Source organism: Podarcis muralis, chromosome 2 (genome assembly GCF_964188315.1).
Source record: "Podarcis muralis chromosome 2, rPodMur119.hap1.1, whole genome shotgun sequence".
NCBI lineage: Eukaryota > Metazoa > Chordata > Lepidosauria > Squamata > Lacertidae > Podarcis > Podarcis muralis.
Genome location: NC_135656.1, coordinates 90,904,421 through 90,926,020, shown reverse-complemented (window position 1 = coordinate 90,926,020; position 21,600 = coordinate 90,904,421). Strand labels below are relative to the sequence as shown.

At 42.9% G+C, this 21,600-nt stretch overlaps 2 protein-coding genes across 13 annotated transcripts in view; one reads left to right on the top strand and one right to left on the bottom strand.

The window, feature by feature from the left end:
- ITPR1 (inositol 1,4,5-trisphosphate receptor type 1) overlaps positions 1 to 2,302 on the top strand; it is a 214,982-nt gene extending 212,680 nt beyond the window's left edge. For all 8 annotated transcript variants that reach the window (XM_028719343.2, XM_028719345.2, XM_028719346.2 and 5 more), the window contains one exon: positions 850 to 2,302. In XM_028719343.2, the coding sequence (XP_028575176.1) occupies positions 850 to 936 (87 nt within the window). In that variant the 3' untranslated portion in view covers positions 937 to 2,302. The remainder of the gene's footprint in view (positions 1 to 849) is intronic.
- The window catches only part of LOC144327022 (uncharacterized), a 35,986-nt gene extending 17,316 nt beyond the window's left edge, over positions 1 to 18,670 (bottom strand). Inside the window, exons 1-3 of one of the 5 annotated variants that reach the window (XR_013391999.1) lie at positions 18,421 to 18,659; positions 12,565 to 12,700; positions 2,678 to 2,760 (exon numbers count right to left, since the gene is read on the bottom strand). Coding sequence is in view for 2 of the 5 variants with exons in the window: in XM_077925009.1 (XP_077781135.1) it covers positions 2,678 to 2,760; positions 12,565 to 12,700; positions 18,452 to 18,491 (259 nt within the window). In the remaining 3 variants the exon portion in view is untranslated. Of the gene's footprint in view, positions 1 to 2,677; positions 2,761 to 12,564; positions 12,701 to 17,967; positions 18,033 to 18,267 lie in introns of those variants that run through there. The other 4 variants (XR_013391997.1, XR_013391998.1, XM_077925009.1 and 1 more) reach the window with 4 other exon arrangements.
- Positions 18,671 to 21,600: the final 2,930 nt, after the last annotated feature.

The following is a 21,600-nucleotide window of genomic DNA, read 5'->3' as shown; positions in this document are numbered from 1 at the left end:
AATTTTCAAATTGCCATTTATATCTTGGGTACATTGCAAATTCATATTCAAATACCTTCCAGCCCAATTTTATGAATCAGTGTACCAGTTCTAGATGCAGGATCAGGTTAACATAGCCTGCTGCTGTGTTAACAAAGGGACCGGGGTGACTTGCCTCCCTTCCATTGGGCTGAACTCTGTTTCCAATCCAGTAGCATTCTGTGTCCCCAAGCTCAAGTTTCTACTCAGGGATATGTGTGGCACACAGCCTAAGAGTGGGTTGCATCAGCAGGCGGGGATAGGATAGAGTCCATTCCTATGCCCTTCTGCAAGATCCTGGAGAATAGCAAATAGCTGTGCCAGCCAAAATGATGGGGCTGTCATTTTGCAGAACTGAACATTCTACCTAGGGAGCTGCTACACACAAAATGTTGCCACATATAAAGCAGGCTCTCCAACGTTAGATTTAATACAGCTACCATGCAAGCATTTATTTGTTTGAACTTCTTATTTGATAGCTTGCCCATGTCACCCAGCTGAGCTCTGTGGGGACTGAGTGGGGATTTTCCTTTGCATTTCCCATGTCCCAACCTCTCCATTCCACCACGTAGCTTGCTTGCTGTCATGAGGAGTCAATGAGCACTTCATGCTAGACTCCCAAACTTTCTCTCTGGATTTTCCCAGTTGGGTGGGGGTGGAGTGGCTGTTTTTCTCTTAATTGTTTTTGATGCATCAAATAGGATCGTGCTTTTCTGTTGCAAATGGCTTTCAGAATAAACCTTGACCACAATATAACAGCAATAGCTCATTCTGTGGTCTGACGTACAGGAAGTGCTTATGTCTAACCAAGTACATGTTTCAATTTTCCAGATGACAGAGCAGAGGAAGCAAAAACAGCGTATTGGTCTCCTAGGACATCCTGCTTCTATCAATGTGAACCCACAGCAACCAGCATAAATCAGATGGGTGGCTTGTCTGCCCACCCTATTCCCCATTTTCATAACAGGAGTTGAGATTCAACCCTTAAAGCTGTTTCTGTATACCTAGTTCATTGTGTGTAAATAACCTTTTTATACTGTATGTATAGGGCTTCATTGAGAAAGTATGGGCACATTATTGGAAGGGGGGTTACATTTGTGCCAAAAAAATATGCCTTTTATAGGAAGAAGTGAAGGGCACACCTAACTTGCACTTGAAAATGATTATTGATTAAAATAGTACGTGACCTGTATTTTGTATTTAAGACCTTCAGATAGCTGGTATTTATGGGTTTTTTATACAGTTGTGCAATATGAATTATGCAATCACACTATATTTGTTCTTTACTCCTGTGTGTCCTAAAGGGAGTGCACACATCTTTGGTGTCATCTTACATCATTTACTAAATGGCATCAGATGACACAGTTAAGCAAGGCTGCTGAGAAACCGTGTTCCTGGCGAGGTTTGGTCCTCCAGGACATTTTTGTAACACATGGCATTCTGAGAGATTGACACATCATGGCAATGGTGCTTCCTCTTACCACCCCCACCTCCCAACATTCCTCTTTATCTATTTTTGATTTAAATTAAAATGAGCAATGGGGTTTTATTCAGAATAGACCCATTGGAATGAATAACCATGACTAAGTTAGGTGCATTATTTTTCAAGAGGTCTGCTTTGAGTAAAACTCTGAATACCACCCAAAGTTCTTAAATGTTACTTTGAGGATTCCAGAACCCACCACAGTGCAAAGCTGTGCCTTGGAGGACTGATCCCTAAATCTCAAGAGGTGTGGAAGAGGCTAAAGCATTCATTTATGAAAAAATCTGAAGTATTGAAATGAACCTTTTTCTTTATGGAAAAATTAAAACTAGGAGGATTTGACACTGCTGCAGATCAGTGTAATCTTCTAGATTTTCCCCCCCTGTGTGTGCATGTGCCATATTGATTTAGAGGATCCTAGAAGGGTTTGCAGGCTACCACCTCAGTTGAGCATCTGCACTTTGTAACTCAGACAGAAGTACATTCCCCTCATGCATTAAACCAATTAAAATGTTAAATATCCCTTTTGGGACTCCTAGCTGAGCACTGATTTTGTAATACTTGCAAAAGAGCCACTGGTTTGAGATTGTATTTTAGTTTTCATTCCATCTTGGTCACGTTTTTATTGCTCACTACAGCTGAGAAATATGGAAAAAAAACCTGTTGCCTAGTTTTGTACATGGTCATTTTACAGAAGCTAATTCTCTGCTATAAAAAAGTGGAGATGATGAATGCTTATTAAAGTTTGTAAATGCATAAATATAGATATTTAAATAAAATATATAATAATAATGTATAGTACTTCAGTGTGATAGTCTCATTCTTCTTCAGCACTAATGAAACTATTCTCCATTCAGCTTATGCTGTCATGAACACTGCTTACCTGAAGGGGAAGTAAATGCATTTGCCAATAAAGTACTGTGCTTGAAAACCAAAGGCTGGGGTAGATAATGATTGATCACTTACTGCTACACCAGCCTTATGCACTATGTCTAATACTAAAGTCCATTTCCAGCCAGGCAGCATATCTGGTATTACTTTAACATGCAAAGGCTAATGTTTCTATGTGCAAGTGTTTTTAGTCTTAAGGCAGTTGATGCTTCACCAAACCAAAAATAGCTGTGTTCCTCTTCAAACCCATGTTTAATTAAATTAAAAATTTCATGTTAAACTTACCCACTGGTTTCCTTCCGTATTTGAGTTCCTCAGTGTTTGCTTTATATGCTGCTGGAAACAAAGGATCAACTAGGGTCCTGGCACTGTGAAAAGTAACAAAAGATAGCCCGTTATTGGAACACATGTTTTAATACTTCTGTTTTTGCATATTTTCTCTCTTATATATATACACACACAAACACGCCTTATGCCATACTGGAATTACCAAACAAAAACAAAGCATGCTGATTTATGTATATTAAACAGGTTAAAACTCTTTACACCTCCTGCAAAACTAGTGGCCTTTTGTGTCATTCATTCAACTCTGAACCCTGCATTGTCTACCGTAGTTGCAATGCTGGTCACTACTCATAATCATTACATGATGTGAGAATTGTTTCTCTTTCCAGTTACATTCTCAATCCTGCCTATAATGAAGGGTTAGAGTTACCATACTGGCTGGGGATGGTATGAGTTGTCATCATCTCAACATCATCAAACATCTGGGGACCCAAAGGTTGGGGAAGGCTGATGTAGAGGAATCTATAAAATTTTCTATGGGTGATTATAGCTAAAACAAAACCTGTTGTTCCAAGCTAGAGATCTTCATGTGTTTGTGTATGCAGATTTCTTACCTGTGTGGGCTGCTCAACCGATTTTCATATAGTGTCTCAAGCACAGGCTGATTGGGATCTGTTAAAACAAATGGGAATAATGAGCTTTTTATGAATGTTCAGAACACTTGCACAACTGAGCACTATGCTCTTTCCAATGGACATCTCTTCATGAGCATTATCATAGAATTTCTCTTACACCAAAACTTGTATATATTTTAAAAATCCTCTTAAGTAATATTCATGGAAAAACAAAATTGTTGTTTGGTGAATAGGAAGAATGCTGCAGGATGTTTTGGATCTCACCAATGACTGTGACTAGGCAAGGAGAAATATTTGTAAATGCTTCACAACTGTACAACTGTTGCAACATAATTTTATTCCTGTTTACTCAGAGAAATCCCACTGTGTTTAATAGGTCATCCTCCCGGGTGAGCGTTCTCAGAACTGCAGCCTAAATGTGAATTGAGTACTGAAGTTCCCATTATTCCAAAATGGGAAGAATCAGTACAGGTAAAATTTCAAGTACCGTAATAAAACTTTTACTTCTTCTCAATCCATTATAAGTCAGTTAGTTTATAATTAAAAATTAAATCTGTCAAATACTGAATTTGCAAAGAATATATTACTTTATATATTGCAAAGCTTCAACATTTCTCTTTTAAAGGAAAGCAGCTTGGCATTTATAGGTACAGTCATTAAGTGAGATGTTTCAGTTGAGAACTCAGGTATGGGTAATACTGAGAATCCAGTAGTTTTACTTACAGTAAGTTTAAAAAGGAAATTATTTCCCCTGGATTTATTTCCATTGCATAAACAGCTGAACTGCATGTGCTTAAGAACAGCTTAAGCCAACAAATAAAAATATGGTTCCTTTCATCAATGGACTGAAGACATGACGGCACTTGCAACATCAGACTTTGTTTGAATAAATATGCTTACATGTGAAACAAGTTTATACAGAATATAGGTGGTTATTAATAATTATATATGTATCAGCACGTATAAGAATAATAGAACTATAGAATCAACTAGTCCAACCTCCTGCAATGAAGGAATATGCAGCTGTCCCATACAGGGACTAAACTTACAACCTTGGCATTATGGCCACCATGCTTGTATACAGTAGCATATATTGCACTTTCTTCTTTTCACTTTTTTCACTTTATTTTATACAACTGAAAAAAACTTTAAAATACTAATAAAAAAGCCAACAAACCCTAATGCATCAACAACCAAAGTTAAAAAACCACCTGGCAATTGCAGTCAAGGCAGATTTGCAGTCAAGGACTTACAACTATCTGAAGTCTGTCACAATATATCCTTCATAAAACAAATTTGGGGATAATTTCTCTATGTTTCATCAGGAGATCATCTTTTTCCCAACCTCTATTCAGGAGACATGAACCTTATTCTCCCTTTGTTCCAACCTGATCATGCCTTGTGGCAAAGCTATTGTTTGGATTCCTGTGGGCCTAAAAAGGGAAAGCACTATATGAAGTCCACTGGTAGAACACATATAGGAACCCACAACTAAATGAAGACTTTTCTTTGCACTCACTACCCATGGTGAGAAAGGGAAAATCCCACCAACACTATAGCTATTTTCCCCATCCTATGCTTTAGTAAAACTACTTCAGTAAAAAAAGCCAAGCCATTAAGAGGAATACCCAAGTTGAACCATGTTTGTATTTTGCTTGTGGCTTTTGTTTCCCACTCCCCACCATGCAGCCTTCTTGCATTATATTGTTTCTTTCAAGGCAACTCACAGCTTAGATTATAGCTCTTCATCGTAGCCTTTTCATAGATGTTCTGGGGGGGGGGGGGGAGATAGTTAAACCTTGTTCTCTCAAAGGGTGCCTTAGCCACCAGGAAGAACTTTCTGATAGTAAGAGCTCTTCGACAGTGGAATGGACTCCCTCAGGAAGCTGTGGACTCTTCCTTGGAGGTTTTTAAGCAGAGGTTAAATGGCCATCTGGCATGAATGCTTTAGTTGCAATTCCTGTATTGCATGGGGTTGAACTAGATGACTATCAGGACCCTTTACAATTCTATGATTGCAAATCATAAGGAATAACCATGTGACCACCAGTGCAGAGTAAATCCCTGAGGACGAGTCGCCTTCTACCCACCCACCACTGGTTGTCTTGGTAGTAACTGTGCTCTGATCTCTTTTTCCCTCCTCTCCAACTAATTTCTCTCTTGCCTCTCTAGTGCTTCAGTCAACCATGCATCCCCAGGGAATGTATGGCTGCATGCATTGTGCATACACTTTTGGCTTCTTCCTCTAACCCAGCCTTCCTTACACTGGAGTCCTCCAGATGTTGTTGGATTACATTGCCCATCACTCCTGACTATTGACTATGCTAGATGGGCCTGATAGGAGTTGGAGTCTAAAACATCTGGAAGGCTCCAGGTTGGGGAAAACTGCTCCAACCTGATTCCTTACCCATCTGTTGGCCTACTTTCAATTGTCATCCTGTATCCTTATTTGGCAATGGTTGCCTCGCTCCTTCTCTGCCTTCCTGTCACTCATATGCTGCTGCTTCTCATCAGGTTTTTCATCTCTTACTCTCTCTAGAGGCTTAACCAAAATATTGCCAGCTCCACTGAATGCTCACCATTTTTGTGCTGTGGCACACCATGGCTCACGATTAAAGGGCCAAGTGTGTGTTTCTTGGATGTGTGTGCAGTCATATACATGTGGTGACAAGGACAGGGGGTAACAGAAGGTGCTCATTCTTTGTAGATTTGCTATAGTCTTATATTACACTCCATTTTCTTTCTAAAACAAGATCTGAAACCTGATTATTGGAGGAAACTTTATTTAAAAACCAAAAAAGTTACATCTACTAATCTGATTCATTGGCTAAAAAGGTTATTCAGCTATTACCTGCTGGCTTAATCTAGACTCTAATGACGCTTTGTATTGACCAGTACAGCTTTGATTATTAAGTGTAACATAAATCCTGCTAGATGACAAATATAAACATTTTAAATAAAGAAATCAAAACTAGCAGTAGTTATAATACTAAAACTAAGAAGCCATAACACAGGGCATCTCTGTGTGTGCAGCTGCTGTACAGAAGTTTTGTCTGTTAATAAGCTCCCCACCCCGCACACACACCCCTTTGCTGTCTTTCTGTATTTTAAGTGCTTGACACTTGCACATGATGATGTATGTCTAAATGACAGATGGGCCCTGTAGACCATCTATTCCAACCCCCATGTCCGATGCCTGAAATCCAGCACTAGGGCATCCCTTCAGACCTCAGAAGAAGGCGAGTCCACCACTCTGCTAGGTACGTGGTTCCATTGCTGAACTGCTCTTAACATCAAGCAGTTTCTCTTAATCTCTTTATTGTTTCTAAACTTTTTGTTTAATTGTTATTCCAATTCTTTTATTTTTTTTACAAACAATATTGAGAAGGGGAGAAAACTGAATGAACAAATTCAGTTTGCGTAAACATGCTAATTTTCAGATGAGGCGGCGAGCTGCAGAAGAAGAGGCAAACTATTATATCATTGTGTCTCATGTTTATTACAATGTCTCACTTTTCCAGCTGATTAGCACAGAATATGACACAAGGATGGGAGTTGAAAGTCTGTATTCTCACAGCAGGGATTTTAAAAAGGCTGAGTGTGATGGCTCCCTAATTGCAAAAGAGAGCCTTGAATGATACTTTTGTCGGAAAAGTTATAATGTAGTTCCCAGCAACAGTTCAAGTTGTCTATAACATGATCAAGTTCAAGTGTCATAATTGGATTTTCAAACTGTCCTTTGGGTTTCTGAATAGAGGACCCATATTTAGAGTACTTAACCTTTTGAAGATATTGCTTTGGATCGTCTCAAAGATGCCAACATCACATTTGGAATTCAGTGGCTAGAAAAAGTATGTGATCTCTCCTCTGCAGATTGAATGAAGATAAAGTAAATGCATTCTAATGCAAAGAATGGCCGCTTACCGTACCTCATTGGTGAGCGGTGGTTGCGGCCCGGTGCTACGCCTCCATTGCTGCTTGGATGCACAGCATGTCCCCCTCAGCTACCATGGAGGCTCATGGGTTCCCGCCAAACCCGCTGATTCAAATGAGCCAATCCGTGGCCACCTTAGTGGGGCGTGGATTGACGAATGGACCTGAGGGAGACATGCTTCACTCAGGTCCACTTGGCAACTGTAATTCCCAGCCAATCCTACCCTCCTCATCCAGTCAGGCAAGAGCATCACCCACCCTTCTCCTTCCCTTCGTTTTAGTTGTTTGCTGTTTTAATCAATTCCTTTTCAGCTTGGAGGGCTTTGCTGTGGTTTTTTGACAGTCATTATATTCAGGGCTGGGAAGGATCCTTCCCTGTTCTGCAGGTTTCGCCTTCCCCATAGCACTAGTCACAACTTTGGCAGTTTAGGCCTTGGGTAGAATCCTACAGTCTTTCATACATTCCTCCCTGCGACAGTGATAACAGGGTACCACATTAGAGGGGTGTGGAGGGAAGTCTCTGTCCAAAGAGTCAGTTGTGCAGGGCTAGTGGGCTTCCCGCAGCATTTGGGGGCCATCTGCGTAAACCTAAGTTTTGCTATGGATCCACCCCTGAACAGACCCTGTCATGCCTCAGATACATGCCCAATGCCTATGCCAAGGCTTCCTACAAATTCTAAAAACAATAAAACCTTTCCTACAGACATAGTTAATAGTTCACAAAAGAATGGCTCACATCTCACAAAAAGCTTCTTAATAAAAAATATGGGTGTCTAAACATCCTGACTCTTGGTGCCTAATTCTAGTTGGTAATTTATTCCAGAAGGCTGGAAGAATTTAGTGCAACCTGAAGCGTATGTAACCAGAGGTACCACTGTATTCTCTTCATTTCCCCTTCTCAGGAACGCAGTTGCTGGGCAGAGATATATGTGGCGAGGCGATTGCTTAGGTGACCTTAGGAGTACTACTAGAATTACTGGGGCCAAGTGCACAGTATATGGATTGGGCCCTCTGCTGCACTCACAAAAGAACAAGCTTACATTGAAATTGCATTTATGGCCCGCTTTGCAGGTGGGAAGTAAAGCCCCAAAAGTAAATCAGGGGCCGCACAGAAGTAATAAGGTGTCTGAAAGACAGAATGCCTCTTGGCAGCCGTTGTCCCAATTTGTTAAGTTATTAAGCTGTTCTATGTACAGTGGTACCTCGGGTTACATACGCTTCAGGTTACTTACGCTTCAGATTACAGACTCCGCTAACCCAGAAATAGTACCTCGGGTTAAGAACTTTGCTTCAGGATGAGAACACAAATCATACTCCGGTGGCGCAGCGTCAGGGGGAGGCCCCATTAGCTAAAGTGGTGCTTCTGGTTAAGAACAGTTTCAGGTTAAGAACGGACCTACAGAACGAATTAAGTACTTAACCCGAGGTACCACTGTATATCCTGCTTTTCCACCAAGAAGCTTAAGAGAGCATAAATAATTCTTTCCCCCAGCCTGCTTTAAGTTGAGCTAAGAGAGAATGACCTCCTCAGTGAGCTCCCTAGCTAAGATGGGAACGTAAATGTGGGTCTCCCCAGTTCTAGTCCAGCTCTAACCACTACATAACACTGCCTCTCAAGTATATAATTTTTCATCTTCCATATTATACTTGCAGCTGAATCTGTGATCTGCCTTGATAGGACGTTGAAAAGCAATGTTTTTGAGCTGATATAAAATATCCATCCATTGTTGGTCTGCAACAGCTCTTGGACATATGCAAATAATAAATTGGCCATCATCTTCAAGTAACCAACAAGCAAGGATGATTTTGTGGTGAGGGTGGCTTTTAATAAAGTACACTATAATGTAGGGACCTGATCCCCTCTACTGAGGCAGCAGGGTTCTCTAGGTATGTTGCCCCTAACAGAAGACTGTGTGCCAAAGCAGAAAATATGAGCAACAAAGGTAAAATGTGCTTAGGAAAATATGTAGTTACATACGCAGATGCCTCACACCTATTGTACTCACTACAGGAAAAAGAATTGCTGACACATCTGATCTGGGGGGAATTCCTTTCCACTCCCATTCCTTTACACCTAAAGCATGGGGGTGGGGGAACCTCATACAATAAAAGGGTTTTTAAAATTAGTGGTATCAATTCATTACTTTCAATACTGAAAATTCTTGTCTCACTGGATAAAAGGGGATTAAAGTGATATGGGTCAAAACAGATTCCTGCCTTATTGTTCTCTAAAGCTCCAAAAATTTATATGGACTGGGTTCCTGTGTCTAATATAGTTGCATAAACCGCCATATCTTGCCATGCACAACTTCTATAACTCTTCAACAACTGAGTGCAATATTAACTGAACCAAACTTCTTCATTTCTATTTAAGCTAATAATGTTGCAGTCCTATGCTCTTACTTCAGAGTAAGTCCCACTGAACCCAGTGTCTTACGTCTGACTACATAGGATTTGTTGAAAGATGGAAAGAATACTCCAGTATATGTTACTTCTAAAAGTTCTCATCCACCATCTTTCACCATTGGTTTGTGTATATGAAGAAGCACATTCATGTTCTCCTTTTGTGAAATACCTCACTAGTATACTATCAATTCACTTTATCAACACACAACAGTGACCACCTAGAAACAGTCCTTTTCCTTTCCCAGAGTATGACTACCTGCACTATAAGAGATAAAGACTTCCTCAAAACCAATATATCATGCCTTTTGTGCTTTGGATGTTTGCAAGTAGAAGGCTTTCAATATTTTGGTATGCTGTGTCCAAATGCTACAAGTTCCACAGTGATTCCTGTGCCTCTATAACAACCTTCCCCAAACTGGTGCTTTCCAGATGTTTTGGACTGCAACTCCAAAATTGGCTGGGACAGATGGAAGCTGTAGTCTAAAATATCTGGAAAACATCAGGTTGGGAAACACTGTGCAATAGCATTAGCATGGGTGCCAGAGCTTGTAAGAGTGGATGCTGATCAAAAAGCCCACCTTAGCTGCTTCTTCCACTAAAGCCCTTGCAGTATGATTTGTTCTCCTACACCTGGAGTGGTATTGCCATGTTTTACCACACTCAATTTCTTTTGGGGTTGATTTCTTTTTTGTTTTGAATGAGCGTCAAAGATAAGCAAAAAAAAAAAAAAAAATGTCTCCGTCCCCCTCCACTAACCTCAGCTGATTTGTTTTTGAGCAACCATCTAAGATGCTGGAAAACCCCTGTAAAATACTTTTGCTTTAATCAGAAAGTACCAAAAACTCCACCAGTTTTGCATTGCAAAGCAGTGGGTAAAGATTTGAGTCAGGCATCATGTCTGTGGCTTTTGTGGGTGGGTGTCTCTCAAAATGACTGTTATCCTCTATCAAAAGGGAAATCTGCATGTCATGTCTGAATAAGACTAGTTAAATCTATGGTAACAAATACCGTCTCATCAATTCACACAAATGATTGACCACATGCCCTTGTTGCATTCCAGGCTACTAGCCCTAGACACTAAGCACGAAGTGCACAGCAAGTGAAATAAAAGAACAGAAAAAGTAAATGTCAACAGAGTTTTAGAAATGTAATCTAATGCTACCTATGTGCTTTTCAGTGGCCAGGAGATGTACTCAAATGTGTTTATGAGAAATACTTGTTATCTGCTCTGAACTTTATTATTTTCTCATAATAATAAACATGTACACAGAATATACAATAGTGACCCTAATCTGTAATAGTGTTGAGTCCTTGACATGGTTATCATGCTAAAACCTCAAAGCATCAGCCAGGCAACCTGGAAAGTTTTGAAATTATTATGCAACCTATGCCAACCTTGTGCCCTTCAGACATTTTTGAATACAGCTCCCACCGGTCCCAGTCAGCACAGCCACTGGGAGTCTGGGACAATGAGCTATAGGTCAAAACATCTGAAGGACTCTAGCTTGATTACTGTAATTCAGCTACTAGACTGATTGATGCAAACAGATTTTTCCCATTTATAGTATAAGCTGCTTTTGCTTTATTCCTCTTGTCATGTTTCAATAAAGCCTAATATCCAAACTCTTCTACACAAGGAGCAAAAAGGAATATGAACTTCCTTATGCACATGCGTTACCTAGTCAATTTGGTCCTGTCAATGTTAAAAGTAGTGCTTGGGCTTCTTTTCCCATAATGCCTTTGTTCAACACAGATAATTGTGTTATGAGTTTCGTGGGGGTTAGGCTGAATGCCTGAGCCCCCTTCTAATTCTTGGAGTAGCCAAGCTAGCTTCCTGGTGAGGTCATGGGTCATTAAGGGAACAAAGAAAGGGGCTCTGTGCAAGATGGGAAATTGGTGGGGTCCCCTCTCTCAACTCGCTGGTGGTTAGAAGAACAAAGGCAGAGTTGAGAGCAGAGAGTTGTGTGATGTGAGCTAGAAGCAAAGCATCAAGCTGGGAAGCCAGAGAATCAAGCAATGTTTGATTTCTGTTTGAATCTAAGGGTGTAGCTATGGGGAAAGCAAGGCCCTCTTGGGGTGCTGATGCTGTGAAACCCTCCATCATAGGCTCAGATTGCATATGTGTGTAAATAAACCATATATCCTAAGTGTGTAAATAAACCATATATCCTAAGAAAACCACAATCTTCACTGTGCCTCATTCCAAAAGGAAACATGGACCCAGGGTAAACACCTGGAATACTGCACTGCTTTTATATTGGGGTGGCGTGCAACAATATAGCTACTTGTAGAGACTACAACTTGGGTGTCAAGTCCAAGGATCATATCACACCATTCCCAAATGAATTCGTCTACCATCTGAGGTCATCTAGTGAGGCCTTTTGCACATCGTTTTGCCTCCTGAGATACAGTGGAAGGGTGGTCCTTACGAGTGAACCTTATCTGCTGTGGAGTCCACTACATGGAACCCTTCACCCAGGGATGTTAGACCAGCTCCTTTTTTATTGATATCCCATCATTGCTTGAATACTTTTCCAGTGATCTTTTTATCTGACTGATGCGCGCGCGCACACACACACACACACATATATAAATTCCTGGCTCTTTTAAAATGTTTGTTTCTCTCTATATTTTAGTGATCTGCTTTTTTATTTGATGCTATTTACTGTTGTTCTGCCCTGATTAAAATCACTCTTTCACCCTCCACTGAAGGGAAACTTTCGGGTATCTGTATATCCCAGGGTCTCAAAATGTTGGCTCAGCGTACTAGTCAGCTACCTACCACTGCCCCCTCAAGTCCTCAGGCATGTACAGAGAGCTTGAGAGGCAGGTTATCTCTCATTAATGTGAGATAAGGAAAAGGTAAGAAACATTCTCTGCTGTTACTCATAAAAGTCTCCTGCTGTTTCTTACCTGTTAAAAAATGCAGTGGAAATGAATCCTCTGGAGCAGGGATCTGTATGGTCTTGAGTGTTCTGTTCACCAGAGCTGGAAGCAGATGTTTTTGTGAGCTGGTGAATTGATTTGTGGATGTCTTTGTATTGCCAATCTAGACAGAAAACCAGAGGTGCAGACAAAATAATTAAAACCTGGTCCACACCCACAGTCTATAGCTGAAGATTGTACTTAAGAATATTTCAAAGGTTCTGCCAGCCCAATTCCACTGCCCACTTGTTTTTAGAAAATTAGTAATTCACTAGTCCTACTTGCAATGATTATTTTGAGAATGTGTTTGTTCTGAAAAGATAGTGGGAGGAATTCAACATCACTCTTCTGATTGCTCCATCAGCATGCACATACATACATACATACATACATACATACATTGGTTTGTTTGTGGTTTTTAAGCAGAGGTTGGATGGCCATCTGTCATGGGTGCTGTAGTTGAGATTCCTGTATTGTATGGCATTAAACAAGATGGCCACTGGGATCCCTTCCAACTCTACAATTCTATGAGATCAGCTTGCCTGATGGAATTATCCCCCTCCCCCGGCACAATGTTCTGAGGGTTCTCCTACCCAACCTCCCCCCATATCATTTTTTTTGGGGGGTACAGGGTAGAGAGGGGAAAACCCCACTGCCCTAGTGGAAGTCCTTGTGCAGGGTCTGGCTGGATGCAGAGGGAGAAGACTGGGAGGAGGAGGTGTTGGAAGCTGAAGAGGCAACAGGGTTTAGTGTGCAGAAGAGGCTGTGGCAGAGGACAAGTCATGGCAGACTTAGAGGCAGGAGAGGAGGGGGGCCAGGAGACAGAGATGAAGCAGGTTGCGGAAGAATCCAGGGAGGCTCCCCATCCTGCTGTGACCACCTCCCCTCCTCACTGGTCTCCCAGAACATGCAGAGAATTGAAGAGGCCAAAGCAATGAGAGACAAGGCGACAGAGCCTTATGCTGCTGGGGAAAGAACTGGGGAAGGCGGGGATCTTCAGTCCTTGCAACTGACTCATTGTGGCAAGACCTTCTGGGAAGAGTTGCTCTGATCACTAGGCCTGCACTGTTTTGGTTTCTTTAACTTCACTGACACCAGTGTCTTTTCATTGCTGACCTACTCCTGACTCCAACTCCTGACACGTCTGTTGACGGGGACTCATCAGGTGAATTCCACCCAGTAGCTCCATACATCACTTCTTTTATTCACAGATTGTGTGCATAAGGCATTTCTTGTTTGCAACTTCATATATTATAATTTAAGCAGCTAAATGTCAGCTCACATATTTTAAAATACTTAATATGCCCAGCAAAATAGACATAAATCTAATCAGATGTACAACAGAGGAGTTTCATTTTCTCTTACATTCCTGTGAGTTAAGATTGTTTAAGCTTGTCCATTCTATGTTTTGCACAAATAATGTATAGTGCAATCCAGAAATGCATTTGACATGCATTTTATTTCCCACTTATGACATGATTCGAACCATATCTACACTGTGGTAAGCCCAAATGCAGTCAATGCAGCTAGTTCCAATTAAGCGTTGCTTAGGAGCGCTCATGGGACACGGGTGGCGCTGTGGGTTAAAGCCTCAGCGCCTAGGACTTGCCAATCGAAAGGTCGGCGGTTCGAATCCCCGCGGCGGGGTGCGCTCCCGTCGCTCGGTCCCAGCGCCTGCCAACCTAGCAGTTCGAAAGCACCCCCGGGTGCAAGTAGATAAATAGGGATCGCTTACTAGCGGGAAGGTAAACAGCGTTTCCATGTGCTGCGCTGGCTCGCCAGAAGCAGCTTGTCACGCTGGCCACGTGACCCGGAAGTGTCTGCGGACAGTGCTGGCTCCCGGCCTCTAGAGTGATTTGAGCGCACAACCCTAGAGTCTGTCAAGACTGGCCCGTACGGGCAGGGGTACCTTTACCTTTACCTTAGGAGTGCATCCAAAATTTTTTTTGAGCTGGTCTTCAAGGAATTTAAAATCCCCTAAGTGTGCAATCCTAAGGCAGGGGATGGAGGCTGATGGCAGGGCATCAGCCATATCCAGCACTGTGTCAGGCCCTAGTTGACATGGAGGAAATAAGGGTGGAGAATTGCTTGTGCACTCCTACATTCTTTCCTATTTTTTCCCCTTCAATGGGAGGGAAATAAATGGGACTGGACTATACCAACTCCAGGGCTACCAGTTCCCTCTCTGAGTTTGGAGTTCTTGGAAGGTGTTGGATCCAAGGCTTCCACACAGTTCTCCTTTGGCACACCTCTAACCCACCTCCTGATATCCCTTTTTCAGCTTTACCATTCCAACGGTGGTAGGTCTAGGGCTGGAAGAAGGGAATCTGACACAGATCTCAATCTCTGAGATCTCCAGTGACACTCGCTCCTTTCAGAGAAGGAGATCTGATGCTTCCTATGGCCCCTGGATGCTCTCACAGGAGCCAAAGGGATTGCTGATCCCATTACACAAAAGGCAATACCTTTTATCTTTTTGTTCTAATAGAGTTTTCAATAAAAAGTCTAATGCTCAAAACAGATTTCTCATTGGGTATCATATAATTCCCCATAATTTAGTAAAAGTTTGAATTAATCAAGGTTTGATTAAATTTTGCCAAACAACAGAAACCCCCTGGAAATTATGCTAGCAAGCTAAGTCAGGGCTTTAAAGGTCAGCACCAACACTTTGAATTGTGCTTGTAAATGTTCTGGAAGCCAATGTAGATCTTTTAAGATAGGTTTTATATGGTCCCAGCAGCTACTCACAGTCACTGGTCTGGTAGCCACATTCTGCATTAGTTGTAGTTTCCAAGTCATCTTCAAAGGTAGAACGCATTGCAGTAGACCAAATGGGAGATAACCAGAGCATGTACCACTCTGACAAACAGGGCACAAGCAGGTAGGGTCTACAGTTGCCCTTGAAACAGAATTGATCTGTACGCCCATGGACAGCTGTGAGTTCAAAATGACTCCCAGGCTGTGCGCCTGGTCCTTTAGGGGCACAGGTACCCCATTCAGGACCAGAGAATCCCCCAAACCTACTCACCACCTGTCCCAGTTATTCCTCGGACAGTAAAAAATTCCAGAAAATACCTCTCCAAACTGGATGAATGGGCAACAAAATGGCAAATGACGTCCAATACAAGTATAAATTGATGCACTTTGAGGCAACATTTTATAAATTCTCCTATCAATTTCCAGAGGAATAGCTGTATTAGTCTTTTGCAGCAAAAACAACAAAACCTTGCATATAGACTGATGTGCTTTGAACTGGCCATGAAGTGATATTGTTCTCATGATATCTCAATGAAAATGCCAATTCACATGTTCTGTGGCAATAAAGGCGGCAAATTCCATGCTAGGGATTTTAAGACAAAAGACTGAAAATAAAATTGCCAGTATCATACTTCTTCTATGTTGCAGTCACTTCTGGAATAGTGTATGTAGTTGACCCATCTCAAAAAGAGCACTGTACAGCAAGAAAAGAAGCAACTAAGAAATATGAAGGAATTGAAGTACCTTCCCTACAAGGAAAGTTGAAGGGGGTCAGTTTATGTGTTTTAAATATTACTAAGGGCAGAGGAACACAATGAAGGTTTATAAAATGAGGCATGGTATAGAGGAAGATAGGCTTTCCCCCCTCTATAACCCTTAACACTAGAACTCCTCGCAACAGACTTACTCCACTAAAAGTTATCTAATAAAATTTGACTAGCAGACAAAAGCAACAGGTGATGGCTGCAGGCGCATATTACTTTAAATAGGATTAAAGAAATGAATAGAGAGCAAGTCTTACCATGATAGCCAAATGGAACCTATCTGTTTAGAGAGTATTGTTCTGCATAATAGTTGTTTATTTGCTGTATTTGTATTGCTATCCAATACAATACAAAAATGACAATAACAATTTTTTCTCTAGGTAGCTGACAATAAAAGGATGGGCCATTAGCCGTGGCCATTCATTTCAATGGGTCTACTCTGAGTAAAGATTGGTTGACTACAAACCTTTTTAACAAAATCTCTTATCCCAAAATCTCATGGAGCCATAAAAAATGTTAAAGTTAAAAGGCCTGAGAAAATATATTCAAGGACACAAACAAACAAACACAAAATCCAGAGCATAGGTTCCAGCCTCTCCAGGAAGTGCATTCCATGACTGCTGGGTTCTACAAGCTACCCGCTTGGCAGAGGCATTCTGTGAAGATTTGGGGGTTGAAGTAGGTGTATGTGGAAGGATATGTAATCCTTCAGGTAACCTGGTACCTGTACTCATAGGCGCCGACTCCATGGGGCTTGAGGGGGCCCGAGCCCCCTCAAAAATTCGTTTGGGGGGGCTCTGCCCCCCCAATAATCTCCGGCGCCCCTCCAGCAGAGCGCCATCGCCGCCCCTCCCCCAGCCCAAAATGCACAGGGAGGGGCGGGCTGCATGCCTCCTGCCCTCCCTCCCGAGCAAAAGCTCCACCCAATTTCCTTTGGAGCTGATTAATAGGCGCAGCACGCTCTCCCCTATTCGCTCACGAGGAGGCGGCGCCACTTTATTTGCATATTCATAAGCTTATTTATTATTCATGAGCTTTCCCGGGCCCCCCCAATATTTTTTATAAGTCCGCGTCCCTGCGGCTGTACTAGGTTAAAAAAACACCACTTTGAATTGGTCCCAACAATAAACTGGAAGCCAGTGCTAATACCAAAGTACCAGCATGATGTGATCATATCACTAAGTGTTTTTTGCACAAGCTGAAGTTTACAGACCATTTTCAAAAGGTGCATTCCATCCACGACAATGCATTACAGTAAGCCATCTGCGTATGGATAACTGTTGCAAGGCTATCTCTGTCCAGATAAGAGTTACAGTTGACTTCTTTGCATAAGCTGGGTCCCACCCGCATGCTGTTATTTTTCATGCTGTCATTATAAAAGAACAAGGGAGGTGTTCATGGTGAGTTCCCGCACCTATCTTCCGGTAAAAGTAGCACTGCCCCCCTAAAAAAAAAAAAAGGAAAGGAAGTACAGGCTTGGAAAATTCCCTGCGCGGTCTGGAAAGGATGACTTGCGAGACAGCGCCAATTCGGCTGTGGGCGAAAAGGGAGCTGGAAACCCTGGGAAAGCAAAAGGGAAAGGGCTCTGGAAAGAACCGCCACAGGGCGCGCCAAACCCGGGGAGACACAGACAGGCCCGGCAGCCAGACACGCATGGGAGGGAGGGCAGGTCAATAAGGCACCCGCGGAAATACGGAGGGGAAAACGTGGAGCAACAACCTTCAAGCGAGACGGCGCAAAGGGCCAGCGTGGCAAGAGGGCGTTCTGACACAACCACGTTTGTAAAACGAATGAATTCAGAGAAGCGTCTGCAAAACACAAACAGGGACCAGTGCTTCCTTGCAATACAGTACAGGAAAAATGGACCTACCGGGGGCGGGGGTTGGAAGCAGCTTAAAATGCCGCCGGTGCGCAGTTCCTCTCCCCCCCCCCCCCAAATTTGGCACATCGTTTTCATGAAGCGTTTTCCTGCCCCGGTTTATGTCGGCGAGGGGATGGAAGAAGGAAAGAAAAAAGAACGAGGTGCCTTCGTTTTTCCCCTCAGCCAGGGAACACAACAACGGCGACTGGAGGTGGGAAGATTATTTTGACGAGGCCATGGGGCAGATTTGTCAGGCGCGCGCAAGCACAGACTTTACACAGAGAGGAACCCCACGCGGGTTTTCCGCACCGTCCTAACGTGCAGCTTTGGCCCTTAAAGGAAAGGCGAAAGTAGGCGCCCGCAGCCGTTGAGGCAGCCTCTCCCTCCCTGGGAGTCCGCGTCAGCCCCACAAGGACCCCGCCTTGCCCCGTGAGCAGCAGAGCTTCGACCGCGGCCACATACAACACAGAGAGCACCCGAGTGAGGGCGGGACCTGGACGGGGGTTTAGGAGGAGGAAGCACGAGGCGGTCATGCAACCGCCTCAGCCCTCGAGGCCGTTGCTAGGCTAGGCTGGCTGAGGCCAGCTAGACTAAGAGGGAGAGGGGGAAGCGCGCCCTGGGCACGCCCCGAGCACGTTCTCCTCCTCGTGGGCTCGCGCGCCGCGGCCCCGCCCCCCTCACGCGGCTCCACACGCTGGCGGGCCGCACCAACGGCCGCAGGGAGGAGGAAAGCGCACGGGAGGGACGGTTAAGGGAGGGGCTGCTGGCCCGAGGACTCCTGCGAGCGACGCGGAGCCAATGAGAAGCCGCGCTCCCTTCTCCCTCACTCGCTCCTCTCAACGCCCCGCCCACCAGCCGCTTCGTTATCTGCGCCTTGTCTCCTGTTGGCAATAAAAATATATATAAAGACGTTTACCACACGATAAGGGTCGGGACGGATCTGCCCCTCCCCCCCGTCGTAGAATTTCAACCCGTGCCTCGCATATGTTACAATGTGTAGTAGGGTTGTCAAGGCAAACCTTTTTTTTAAAAAATCGTTATCATTACTATGAATAATAGCAATGACAGGTGCGACGCTGCTTTCATTTCACTTTCAATTTGTACGGTATACCGCCTTTCTGTATTGCTGCACAGAAGGTGGCTTACAAGCTGTAGGAACAAGATCATGCAGTTTACAACAGCCTGAGCCAATTAAACAAGCAGACAAACAAAAGTCATAATGAAAGATGACTTGTAATGTGTTCCGGAAGGTTCTAGCAGTCTAAACAAGGATGCGTTGAATCTTCACAGAATGCATTTTCATAGTCCGCGTCTCCTCCTTGGGCTACCCTTCATGATTAATTTTGTTGGTATATAAGAACATAGGGAACCTGAAATTTTGATATACACATCTCAACTCCAGAATGCAAGGGATGTGCAGATTGCACCTGCTGAAATTCTTCCCGATAGCTATGGTACAGGAGCAACATCCTTTTTTGAATCTGGCTTCTTGGCAAAAGCGGAGCATGAAGACGATGGCCTTTCCCTAATCCCTCTCACACAAGCAACACTTGCTGAAAACCCCTCTTTTGTGCAACTGTTGAAAATGCAAGAGCCCTGTCCTCCTTTTCCCGCCACCAGGCAAATTTAACTCCTTGCTAATAGCTAAGGGCAGGCATAGGCAAATTTGGCCCTCCAGATGTTTTGGGACTACAATTCCCATCATCCCTGTCCACTGGTCCTGTTAGCTAAGGGCATCTGGCTGGCTACTGCTGGAAATAGAAAGTAGATTAGAGGCATATCTGGTCTGATGCAGCAAGGCCACTCTTAGGTTCCTGAGGCAATGATGAATGTCCATGTGACAAAGACAGATACACTCAATGCACGTGCATCTCGACCCATATACCTGCAAACTGATGCACTGTCAGACTATCTCATAGTAAGCCAAATAATGCTTCCTTTACTTAACTGATTGGGGGGGGGGGGGTGTTTAAAAAAATATTAGGACACAAAAAAGAAATGTGAAAAAGCAAACATCTCCTTGTCGGCAGTGATCCCTCCCCCACTCCTGCCAGTAGATATTTATGTAAAACCCTCTGGGGGGCAACTCCTCCATGGGAGGGGGGTAATTGGAGACATAGTCTGAATTTCATGGTGGCAAATGATGGCCGTTTGACAGAAAGATTAATAGCCACAATGTGGCTCTGGCTGGCTGCAAAACGTGTGTTATTTATAGTCACCTCACACTGTTTTTCTCAGCAGTAATCTGGCTCCCTCACGATAAAGCACTCGGTCTTTCAGCTTGGAGCCTGTCCCCTTTGGGAAAAGGTTATTGGGGGAGGAAAAACATACAGTGCTCATTATTTTATCATTTTGTGCTGGTGACTACAATTGCAACCAAAGATATGTAGCAATAGATTTGCATTGAGTGTTGCCCTGGCAGCAGTATATTCTAAAGATAATTTGTTCAGTGCACTAAGGATAAAGTATATTTGGTGTTTCAGCTAAGAGGAGCCAGAAAATATTTGAAGTATTATACTTAAGTCACAGACTACTGAACCAGGATGTTCTATTGGAAATTAATATTTTGTGAGGTAAGATTAAGAGAAATTCACTGTTAGCCTAAACTACCAATAAATTTCAGTGTATATTTTGCAGGATCACTGGTGTCGATGTTTCTGATCACATCTCAGTTTATATAATATACTTCCTGCCTAGTCAAGTTTTCTTGGTAAGATGGAAATTAACTGAGGAAAGAAGTGGGAACGACTGAGAGGAAACTGAAATAGCAGCGAGCCTTGTAACTAACCAGTGCTTTTTCTGGGGGGACACAGGGGTACGCATACCCCTAAACATTTTGTGAATCTAAGTTTGGCCTCATTGAGGGGCAGTATTTTAATATGAGTAGGAAAATGAGAGTACCCCTAAACATTTTTTAGCAAAAAAGCACTGTAACTAACTATAACCAACACTTATTAATGTATTTGCTCATGAATCCATACAACACTAGGAAAATTAGGACAAACTGCCCCACCCGTATGACAGAATCCACAGAAACATTGCCAAGATTTTATTGCGCACTAGCTTAGATTTCTAACTTGACCTAACCTAACTTGATCTAACAGGGCAGCTAATAATATAACAAATCAGGGCTGCTCACAAGGCTTGTTCAGCGGGTACATATTGATTGGGGCCCAGGCTCTTAGCTTTCCTTTTAAAAGAAAGTAAATAAATTGGCAGTACAAAGAAGTTAGGAAGCAAAATGTGGAGGCAACTTTCCAAAGCATCAGCAGGCATCAAAGCATCTGGAGGGGAGGGGGCCTCTAGAGCAGAAAAAATAGGAGAAGCTGTTTGTTTTGCTCCTAGCTTGACACTGGACAGATGAGAGTCCTCCATGTACACATTATTTCATTTATTCCCCAAGTGTGCTGCCTTTACAGTATAAAAAACAATTGGCTGGCAATTGTTTTACTCAGAAGTAAATGAGGCCTCCTTCCTACAGAAAAGAAATTGTGACTTTGAAAGTTGCCACCACCACCATTTTTCATGTCTCACACACAGCCACCACTGACCTGATTGTCATCACTGGGCTGTTATTTATAGTTATTGTTATACAGCAAGTATAAAACAAAAATAAAAAATGACTCAGCAAATACAACCATA